This window comes from Nicotiana sylvestris, chromosome 10 (assembly GCF_000393655.2).
Source record: "Nicotiana sylvestris chromosome 10, ASM39365v2, whole genome shotgun sequence".
NCBI lineage: Eukaryota > Viridiplantae > Streptophyta > Magnoliopsida > Solanales > Solanaceae > Nicotiana > Nicotiana sylvestris.
Genome location: NC_091066.1, coordinates 153,637,500 through 153,648,649, shown reverse-complemented (window position 1 = coordinate 153,648,649; position 11,150 = coordinate 153,637,500). Strand labels below are relative to the sequence as shown.

Here is an 11,150-nt window from a genome sequence, read left to right as displayed (position 1 = left end):
GACCTGACCGCATTGGATTTATTGTACACGATCTTACCTTGTATTTTCATGAGAGATCGTTTCCACGATTTGAACATGTGATCTGGTCACACACTAACAACTCTTATAGTTGCACCAATATCATATATTATAGAAAGCTAAATTTTCAAACAAGTTTATCCAGATATCCAGGCACCATCAACATTAACAAATCAGGAGCAGCCAATTAGTCCATTTTTATTCACGGATTCACTAACAGGAAGTTTGGGATTCGATAGCAGAATCGAAATAAATGATGCATTCAGATCACACTCCATCAAAATTTCATTGCACATGAACTAAGACACATCATCAGAAAGGAGAAGAAAAAGAGCAATTCGTCTGCACTTAAATGGATACATAGAATGAGTTGCAGAATTGTATTTGGATAGGCAAAACTACAGTGTCTGTAAAGCTTGTTCGCAACATACAAGATCATAAAGGATTTCTTCTTCAAAACAAGCTATATGAATCCTCACTGATCATGTCGTTCCATTCAAGCTCATCTCAGACCAAAGTATTCTGTACTATGACGATTCATCATAGATTCACTAGTTTTACGATGGTTATTGGTTTACCACAACCCTTCTCCTTTATTCGGGCTTGTGAGTTTTTAAACTAGCTAAGAGCAGCTATATGAATCAATAATCATCTTTTTAGTTCATACGATTCATCATACTATCTGATTTCTACTGAACTTAACTGAAATTGAATGGTTGAACAGAAGAATAATTGCTAAGGACAGAATTGTTTTCAGGAAAATTCAGATTCCATTACCTTTAAATAAGAAAGAGCTTTTGAAATACATTCGGGGATACATAAGCCAATTTAACATGCTAAACTCTATGTCGAATCAAACACCGTCATATAAACGAGAGGAGTAAAAAAAATCAATCCTCCTCATTCGTTCGACTAAATTATTTCACTAATTTCAAGGGTGCAACAAGAAAAAGAAACATGATATGTACAAACGAAACATTATATTGGTTTCTTACTATTATACACATGGCTACTTCCGATGACCTGACGATGCCATGAGAATTGCAACAGCTACTGTAAACATAAACAGCATGCCCGCAAGGAGTGTATATGTTTTTCTTGATGATCTTCTATACTCTCCAAACAAAATCACCCCCCAAAATGTGCTCACAAGAGGCAGTGCCTGAAATTTTCCACATATTTCAAATGACTAAGTGTGTTCAACACAGATATAATAGGCACAGAATTTAAGAAATAAAGAAGGACTTGTGGAACTTCTGGTCTTAAACATGTCGTGACATCTGAGTGGCTGTAAAGTCATGTCATTGAGGATAAAATAAGAAGTTTAAAGTTAAAGTGTTTCCAAATGTAGAAAGCTGTCATTCTTTATGGAGTATACTTAAAAGGAAATAGTGTCACATTTTTTAGTGGAAAGTTCAATAGTTATCCCTACTATATAAGTTCTGTAGAGCGTTAATAAACTCAGACAAAGGAGGAAGGTTCGTTATAATGATTGGATAGACTGAAATTAACATAGTGGATTCATAAAGTCAACTCAAAATTTCTTGGGAATTGAGGCGTAGTTGATATACATTAATTGAAAGTCTAAGACATCAATAAATGTACAAACCTGAACAGCATCTGCAGCTGCGTATCCAGCAGCCTGACCTCCCATGAATTGTAGACCATTGCCAAAACCACACAAAAGTCCAGCCAAAAGGGCCCAACCTCTGCCATTCCAGTCGTTGAGATAAGCCTTTAGCGACGACTTGGGTGCATTTAGTATAGGGTAGTATAAGAAGGTGAGGTTCAGAACCATGGCAATCACAAAACAAAATGATGAGAAGTAGAAAAATGCTGTATAGACAGTCAAGTGCGGAACTCCATCTTTGAGAGTATGCCATTGATCATTTGTCGCTAGGTTAAATGCAGGCGAGAACATTGAGAAGCAAATCCCAGCAAAAAATGTTATGGCCAAACCAATGAACGTGCCCTTCCCGAAAACCTGCAAGCAGACATTAGAATACAACAATTAGGATGTAACGACAATACATTTCACAGACATAAGTAGGTTCTTCTGTTGTTGTTACACCTAAATTAAACTCGTATTTGCCAAGAGTCTTCTTAGTCTGGTTAGAGACTTATAGGCAAGTATAGCGATAAAGTGTGAGTTTTGGAGAATCACTATTTTAGACTGCCCTTAGTTTCTTTTTTTTTTTTGTTTTTGTTTCCCAGCCAGTGTCATTGGTGCTCGACTAAATCCGGATTCGCCGGGGAAGCCCTACATTGGGGGGGGGGGTAAATTGCTCCCTAACAAAAGCGACTCCATACCCGGATCCGAGACTTCTGGTTAAGGATATACTACAATTAGTTTGCCTTCATAGATGAATTGTTTAGAAGCGAAGTAGTATAGGAAGGATTTGGACTTGAATACAGCAGAATTGTACAGAGGATTCTTATTAGACAACGCCAACTTTGTTTGAGATTTGAGGCATAGTGGATTGATAAGTAATTATTCTAAGTAGCACATCTTTAAATAATTTCTGCAGTAAACTCAAATTTAATGGTGAAGTAGAGCATGAAAATGCAATAAGAAAAAGAAATTCTGACCTTGATTGATCTCGTGTTCTCAAGTTCTATAAGGAAAGCCGCAGTCCCAAATTTTGCCTTCCCAGAAGAACCACCATCCTCCAGATCATTTGTACCACCTAAGGATATTCAGCATTGCCAAATTTATAAGAATTAGAAAAAGGAAACCTGCCAATATAATATAAGGAAGAAGATATGGGAATTCAAATTTTAGATGCTCTGGCTCAAAATACCTGTATTAAAATTTGTTTGTTTGAAGGAAGAAATTCCATTAGTCCTGCAAGTTTTCAATTGAATTGGACATCAATTTCCTGTATTTATTGGCTTTGTTGCTTGGACTCTCCGAAAATGTCACCTGATGCGTGTCAGATCCTCCAAAAGTAGTGCATTTTTGGAGGATCCGAGATGAGTGCAGCAGCATTTTGGAGAGTTCGCGCAATATAGGTTATTGGCCAAATTTTATAACAGCAAAGACGTTAAAATTTTATGACATGGACCTAAAGCCGGAAAAAAGGTCGGTTTCCTTAAAACTTTATTTACTGGTTAAAATGATCAGAAGAAAGGAAACCATAAACATTGTAAGAATTAACCAGGGAAGTATGCTTAGCATACTGATGCATACCCGACTCCATCTTTACAGTCATTTGAATAATCATCAAGCTTGGTTTTGTTATCAGCGTTGTTGGACGAATGAACAGCAGAGCCTAAACAAACGGCAATCAAGAAACATCCAACTCCAGGAAAAAGAATCTCAGCTTTGTTAATTTTGTCGTCAAGGTAATAATTCAATGTCGTTCCTGTCATAGCCAAAGGAACAGTACATGTCATGTTTCAACACCTTGCCTAAGCCCGCTGGCCACGGAGTAGTCACCAACTTACTTCAGAAAAATATAGATTACTGAAGTTAAAATGATACCTATAACAACTGTAATACTAGCAGAGACCACTTCAGTGACTGATAAACCAACAAAAGCCCAAGCATATTGAGTTGAAAGGTTCCCAAGGCTGAGGACCATCCCTCCAGCCATTGCAAACAAGACACTCGGCCAATTATCCTGCAACGTTCATCCATTACAAGTGAATAGGAAGTTTCAAAATGCTTGTTATTGAGCAAATTCAAAAATGAAAAACTCAATAACATCACGTGAGACCTATGTAACGTATTCTAAAAAGGAGATGTTAGTTCCTAATAGTACATCACTCTTTGGTGGCAAGACCTCTTGTTGAAGCGGTAAAGTTAACAGAAGCACATAATACAGATGTCACACAAATTTCAGGTTGAATGAGGAAATTCTTATCAGGTGAATTGATGAAAGAACATACGAATAAATCAAATTCCAGGTATCAGGATCAAATTCAGCAGAAAAATCAGCAGAAGAACAGAAGAATCTGAGTAGTATTATTCTGGAACCTAAAGTTAAGTGAATTGGTAAAAGCTTTCACAGACCTCTCGTCAACAAAAAACAACAACAACAACAACAACAACAACAAACCCAGTGTAGTCCCACAAGTGGAGTTTGGGGAGGGTAGTGTGTACGCAGTCCTTTCCCCTACCTTGAGAAGGTAGAGAAGCTGTTTCTGGTAAACAACTGACCTCTTGTCAAAAGTTCCTAATATAACTCGATTTATAAATCAAATGTGTCCGCTTTCTGGTCATCATTGTATAGCACAAAATTGCAGCCACGTTATAGATTTAATTAGGTACTCTATCCCCTGACAAAAAAAAAAGCGACATGTTTCATGTACTTAATTAAACAGAAAGTATGCCAACATAGAAGAGGCCTGCAGGTATTCACCTTTGACAATTGAACAATGTCCTAAATTGAATACTAGAAACATTGACATGAAAAATAGAATTTCCATCTTGCATCAATGCCTAGTCCCATTTGAAAGCAAATTAAATTCTTGGCAATGAAGGGCACTAACCTGAGAGAGTTGAGTGAGGAAATCAGGCATTTCTGGTGTGCTTGGCCCAAACTGACCAAAGGTTAAAGCAATGATCACAGCAGCCAACAGATTGGTAATAGTATAATCAAGGTAAGTATGTTGAGGAAGACGCCCTCGTCTTTCGAGCAAAGTCAATAAAGCTGGCCATGTCCCTAACAATAACAGAGACAATAGCATACAAGCTATAGCCCCACCTTTGCTCTCTACCATATACATCTTCAATCCACTAGATAATACACCTTCAGGTGAAAGTATTACCAACTTGGGAACACTCCAATAGTCCTATCCAAAGAGGAAAAACATTGAAGATTCAATCTTTTAATTGTTCAACAGATTAACACACTCCCAAATTCATTGCCTGCAGAAATGATCAATGAAATGGGAAATCAGCAAACAGCTCCGCCACTGCCGTGGGGACCACATCCCCAGAGACAGGGAACTGGGATTTGTCGTATACATATCTGTGTCTGCACCCTAAGAAACCACAAAGATAGAAACTTTACCAATCTGTTTACCAAGAAAAAAGTAGCACACTCACAAAATCCCCCCACAAAGTTGAGAACAAAGAAGTATGAACAATCTGAATATAGCACAAGAAAATTTCTAGTGATACTAATAACAACAACTACTACGCCTCAGTCCTAAACAAGTTAGGTTCGGCGATATGAAACCTCACATCTTTCATTTAAGCTCAACTCGTATACAACAACAACAAAGCCCGTGAGTTCCCACAAGTGGGTCTAGGGAGGGTAATATATACGCAGCCTTACCCCTACACTGGAAGGGCAGAAAGACTGTTTCTGATAGACCCTCGGCTGGGGAATAAGCTCAACTCATATATGATCAAGAAAATTTCTGGTGACATAATAACAAAATTGCTGCATATAGAGTTTGCTAACACTTTTGAGAAATTGGAATCAGCATAAAAGGATCTTTGCTTAGTAGTTGAGTGATATGCACTTACTGCAATTCTGTAAAAAGATTGCATGATCAAGAAATTTCTATTTTTATTTCTACTATTTAAAAGGAAATCATTGACTACAAAATTATAGCCTTCACAAACCATTTCAATTGAAGAATCAAGTTTTCCTCTCAAATATCAGCCCAATTACTCACCATTTCAGATTGTAAAAGGGAATCAAGAATCTTTAACAAAAACAAAAAGGTAAAAAGACAAAACAGTGAACACTTTTTTGGACTCAACCACCATTTGGGCCACCAAATATCCATTTGTTGCTTCTCAAACATAAACCACTCATCATATCGAAAAGCCAAAAGGGTATTAAAAACTTAATTTTTTAATCATAAAAAAAGAATCTTTCAACATTAAACAATATATACAAACAAAGTTTTCGTGCAAACACAAACAACACCCAGAGATGGATATAGGATTTTTGTTCTATGGGTTCATCATTTAAAGTTATGAGTTCATATCTACTATTTATTGCAATTTTAATGATTTTTCACACATAAATTTATGCTCCACGTCGAAAGTACTGGATTCAGTTGAACCCAATAGTTCTATGGTTCATTCACCGCGGGCAACAACAGGAACAACAAACCCAGTGAAATTACATATGTGGGTCTCCTCGATAGTGTGAATGCAGTCCTTACCCCACCTTAAGACAGCAAAAATATTGTTTCCGGTACACCCTCGGCTAACAAAACACAAGCAATAGCAACACAAAAAAATAGATTCTTTTCAACCCAAAGAAAAAGATAGATAACCAACCTATATTATAAGACCCCACCAAAAGGATTTTCCAGAACTCCAAAATGTACAGCAAAATGAGGATCTCTGAATAGCAAAGTGAGATCTGGATAAGTGGGAAGCATTGGTTTTTGGTAACTACAAAAAGAGCAGTGAATATATATAATTATAGAAACTGCCATTATTGTTTACTTGGGATATGAAATCAATGAAGATACAGTAATATTTTTGTAACAAATGATTGATTTACTTAGTTGTGAATCATGGTGTCAGAATCTTGGCTGTCGGATTCTTGGAATCTGACGGTTAATAATTAAGGTTGTTGCTCTAATATGTGACCATGTGGACATTATTATCGGCGGTCAAATTGGATGTTGACAATTTTGAGTGGACGTCACCTTTTACACTTGCCCCAAATGAAAGGGAAACTTTAGTACTTCACCTTATTTATTGGGTGATTGTTGAAAGTTGAAATGTGGAAATTTATGGGTTTTTTTTGTTTTTTCTAGTATTGGTCAATGTTCTTTTTCTATTTTTCTTTTCTATTCTTTTTCAAACTATCTTTCTTTATTTATTCTTTTTTGGTATTTTTCGTTCGTTTTCAACTCTCTCTCTCCTTTCTTTTTCAGTAGGACTAATATTTTTTTTTAGGTATCAATAGGACTAATATTTACTCTAACTGAAGGGACAAACTAGAATAATGTCATATTTTAGAATTACTTATTAATATAAAAAATGATAACTTCAAAACTGAATTGTCCTTTTCCATATATCCCATTTTAACTGCCGCTTTAGCTCAAAATAATTGTCGCACAATAATTGTCAACTTGGGAATTCAAAATTAAATTTGTTGATTGTTTCTAACTATAGCCTTAATATTCAAAAAGTAAGAGTTCTTTCTAATAATGCTTAATTCTCAAAAATATTAAATAGGGACAGTGGCGGATTTATGTTTTGAGGTATGAGTGCTAAAGCACCCATTGCCTTTGGCCAAGTTGTATTATGTATTCATATATAATATTTAAAAATTTAGATAATTGACCATGAGCATCCACTATGATCATATTTGACCATTATTAATTTACACTAAAATAAGTGAAGTACCTACGATTTATAAATCTTGGATCCGCCACTGAATAGGGGTAACTTAATTAGTAAACTATATCTTATATTTATTATTTTCTTAATGAACATTAAAAGAACTAAAACAATAGTTAAAATCTATATCTATATTATATTAAAAGGAGAGTAGTCTGCATTTGGTTAAGCCACTTGGCACTTTTAAGACAAAATCAAAATAGATTTTAGGACAAAATCTAATATAGATTGACAAGATTAGGATAAAAATAATATGAAATATGGTATATTTAGGAACATTATGCTTATTAGAAGAATACCAAATCTGTAAATTGTTCAAGAAATTTTTATGTAGTAAATATTTTTACTTAAGGAAGATTCTTTCTTTAATTTTGGTCAAAGTGAAAAACGAAAGGATTGAATTTGGACTGATTTTCCTTCATGATACATTTCCAACTAAAATTTAGGTGATATTATTTTTTTAATTTAGGTACATATTAACAAAATATTTAGTTTGACAAATATGATATGAAATGTCATAATTAATCTCTCTCTCACACACACCCTCTCTCTCTCTCTATATATATATAAGGAATAAAGTTTGTATTGTAATTAAGTCAAGGGGAAAACTACTATAAAGTCACTTGGCAATTTAGGATAATATTATAATAATATTTAAATTAAATTTAAGAGAAATTATTTTTTGAATTTAAATTAAAAAAATATTAAATAAGATTCTTTGGAATCTTAATGGAAAGAAAGTTAATATTTTTCTAAGATACAACCTACTATCTTATCTTTACTGATAAGATTTTAAAAAAGATAAAAATAATAACTACAAGTAAGAATAAAAATAATCTATATCTATTCTGTTAATTTATTTTCTTAAACTGTATCAACTCAATTCTTTTTCAAGCTTTTGAATTGAAAAACATATAAATCGGATCATATCCAAGTTTTTGAATATGAAAAGAAAACTTACAGGATGTAAAAATATGAACAGATACTCTTCTATTTTTTTAATATATTATTGACTTAAATACTAAATAGAATAACTTTATAAAATTTATAGTAGGAAAAATAATAAAAGAAGAGGGGGCGGAGATAGTGTATGAAAATTTATAATTTACATTTACATAATAAATAAAATAAAAATAATAAATAATACTAAATAATATTATTAATAAATTTAAATATTAATCTAAGTAGTAGAGTAAAAGTTAACAAAAAAATTTATTACAGTAAAAAGAAAAACTAAATTCATCCATAATATATTATAATCTATTTATATTATATTAAAAGGAGGATAGTATGCATCTGTATCTTCTATATTATCTTCTATATTTGCTTATTGCATGTAGTACAAAAATAATAATTATTAAAAATATATAACTTAATCGTAAAGATCACATTCAAATTCACAATTTAACACTGAATATTGATAGGTGAAATTCTAAGTGAGACTAATCAATTAAAACATCATATAAAAATGTACAAAGTGAAGGATAGAGACAATTTGTTGATATTTATAATATTTATTAATTTATAATAACTTTAGAGTTTTGAAGATGAACGTAAAAATGGAAAAAAAGTTCCGAGAAAAATTTTTAGGAATAAGAAAATAGATATTTATGTTATATTAAAAGGAGAGCAATTGAGAAAAATATTAAGTCAAGTGACAAGCTAATAAAACGTAATGAGATAATATTAAGTATAGCAGATTATGTAATAAAGTAAAATAATGAACTGAAAGTAATTCGATGACTATATGAATCCTTTTATAACTTTATAAGATTCTTTTATTGGGTATGTTTCCTTGGGTAACAAGAAGGTAATTAAAATTTGATTCAAACAATATGATATAATTCACATTCTTTAATATTATCTGCGCACCGCGCGGGTACTAATACTAGTTAAAAGAATAAAGTAAATATTAAAGTACGATAATCAACGTATAAAAGTTTGGTGTAAATTTAAGTCATTTTAAATATGCGGTGGACACATGTCATTAGTAGGCTAGCTTATATATACATTATTTCGTACTAAATAAGTTAAAAATTATAAATCCACCTTTGCGTTGACAGCTTTGTCCAACAAGAAATTAATTAAGGTCAAATCTCTCGGCTTTAACCCTTAATTAGAGACTATTAACTTTTGGATTTTTTCATTTCCACCAATTCAAGTGGGAAGGTTTCATAACGTAGAAAATGACACAAAAAAAGTTAGGCATGTGTCAATTAAAGTAATTAAGATATAAGTTTGGTTAGGCATTGTTTGAAGTTGAAAAAGTACGATTAAGGTATAAAGCTTAAACAAAAAGTGAAAGAACTGACCTGGCTAGGGTGTTTTTTTTAACGTGTAGAGATTCTAGAATTTTTTAACGTTACATAAGTATAATTTACTAATCCTACCTTTACACATGCAAAACTTTATTAAAGAATTTAAATTTTAATCGTTGTTTTCTACTCGGTGTAATTTGGAAGCCTCCAACACATTATCCACCCTTTCTCCCAAAATTTCAACTCCTACTTATAACGACCACTTAACCATGATTGACTTCTAACCCAAGGGATGTGGTGGAATTATAAATATTTCCTTCACCTGTAGTCAGAAAATTCATATTCATTCAAACTTTAAACAGGAAACACAAAAGTCCCCCATAGTTAGTTTTCTAGCACGTGAATTTGAATTAGTTTGATCAGTAAATTTCAAACACTGAATGATTAAACCAAAAAAGATTTTAACTGCTTAAGTGCTCTCTTATAAGTACCGTTAATAAATAAAAATTAAACTATTTTCAGGATATGCTACACTTTTTCTTTTTGGTTTCTCGTCATGTGTCGGTATCCATATTAGATCCAAATTATATCTAAATTCGAGCCGCGTTAGAACCATTTATAGAGAAAGCACTCCATAACATGAATTTTTTTCATACTTAGGGTTCGAACTCGGTTCACCGGCCATTTTGCACCCAAAAATCCCCTCTCTCTCTCAAACTTGCAACCCAATTCGCCATGTCTGATTGCCAAAGGGAAACGAAAACGAAAAGGCAAAAAGACAACATTGAATATTTCTTTTTTCTAGACTAGTTAACCACCATTTCCCAACCAAAAGTAACCATTGTTAATTTGTTATTTTCTCAAACATAAACCACTCATCGTGTCAAAAGTCAAGAAGAATTATTCAACAACAAAAGTAAGAGTAGGAAAGAAAAGGATAGATGACATACCAATCCCACCAAAACTCACTTCTTAACAAGAATGGAACTTCAGAAGTAGAGCAAAAGGGTGATATCTTGCAATTGTGAAGAAGCTAGGAAAAGAAGAAGAAGAAGAAAAGGCAAATTAAATAAGAAAAGTAATGAGATATTGAAAAGTGGGTAGGAATATTGGTAATTGGTAACTAACTACAAAGAGTGAAGGGTATAGATATATATAATCCCAAGTGCAATTGAGCTCCCATTTTACTTGGGATTTATTTATTTATATATTCTTTTCTACAAATTGATTGAAATTGCTTAGCTGTTTTTGTGTTCATACTTGAGTTAGTACGTGACCCTAACATTTGCATTTTATGGAACGGTGTTTGAGTAGACACATTTTTCGAACAGTAGAAGAAGACTTCCAACCCAAACTAAATATATATTCTTTCTGTTCAATTTATGTGATATTTTTTACTTTTCGAGATTTAAATTCCTTAATTTTAATTATGCATTTGGACATAAAACTTTTTAGCTTTTCAAAATAAAATTTATATATTTAAAAACTACTAAAAAGTAGTATAAGTCATAATAACTAATAATTTAAAATATATAAAAAATTATGATAAA

General features: G+C 32.7%; 1 protein-coding gene across 10 annotated transcripts; it reads right to left on the bottom strand.

Annotated features, from left to right (window-relative positions):
- Positions 1-750: 750 nt before the first annotated feature.
- On the bottom strand, positions 751-10,720 carry LOC104221222 (ureide permease 1-like). 10 transcript variants are annotated; one of them, XM_009772269.2, is made up of 9 exons: positions 10,551-10,720; positions 6,266-6,331; positions 4,513-4,815; positions 3,503-3,641; positions 3,209-3,383; positions 2,820-2,863; positions 2,608-2,705; positions 1,628-2,002; positions 751-1,180 (listed from the first exon to the last, which is right to left on the bottom strand). In XM_009772269.2, the coding sequence occupies exons 3-9, from the start codon at positions 4,747-4,749 to the stop codon at positions 1,028-1,030; spliced, it is 1,221 nt and encodes a 406-aa protein (XP_009770571.1). In that variant the 5' UTR covers positions 4,750-4,815; positions 6,266-6,331; positions 10,551-10,720; the 3' UTR covers positions 751-1,027. The 10 variants fall into 10 exon arrangements, with proteins under 10 accessions (XP_009770571.1, XP_070016568.1, XP_009770566.1 ...); XM_070160467.1 differs by having other exon boundaries at positions 4,513-5,007; positions 6,266-6,382; positions 10,551-10,708; XM_009772264.2 differs by having other exon boundaries at positions 4,513-5,007; positions 10,551-10,708.
- Positions 10,721-11,150: the final 430 nt, after the last annotated feature.

What these genes read in the sequence shown, in the direction of transcription:
- LOC104221222 (XM_009772235.2), bottom strand. Translation starts at nt 5,781, where the DNA reads ATGTTTGAGAAGCAACAAATGGATATTTGGTGGCCCAAATGGTGGTTG. An exon ending in TCCTCACTCAACTCTCTCAG is followed by an intron (nt 3,642 to 4,512) that starts GTTAGTGCCCTT and finishes TGAACGTTGCAG; the next exon opens with GATAATTGGCCGAGTGTCTT. An exon ending in CAGCTGCAGATGCTGTTCAG is followed by an intron (nt 1,181 to 1,627) that starts GTTTGTACATTT and finishes GGAAAATTTCAG; the next exon opens with GCACTGCCTCTTGTGAGCAC.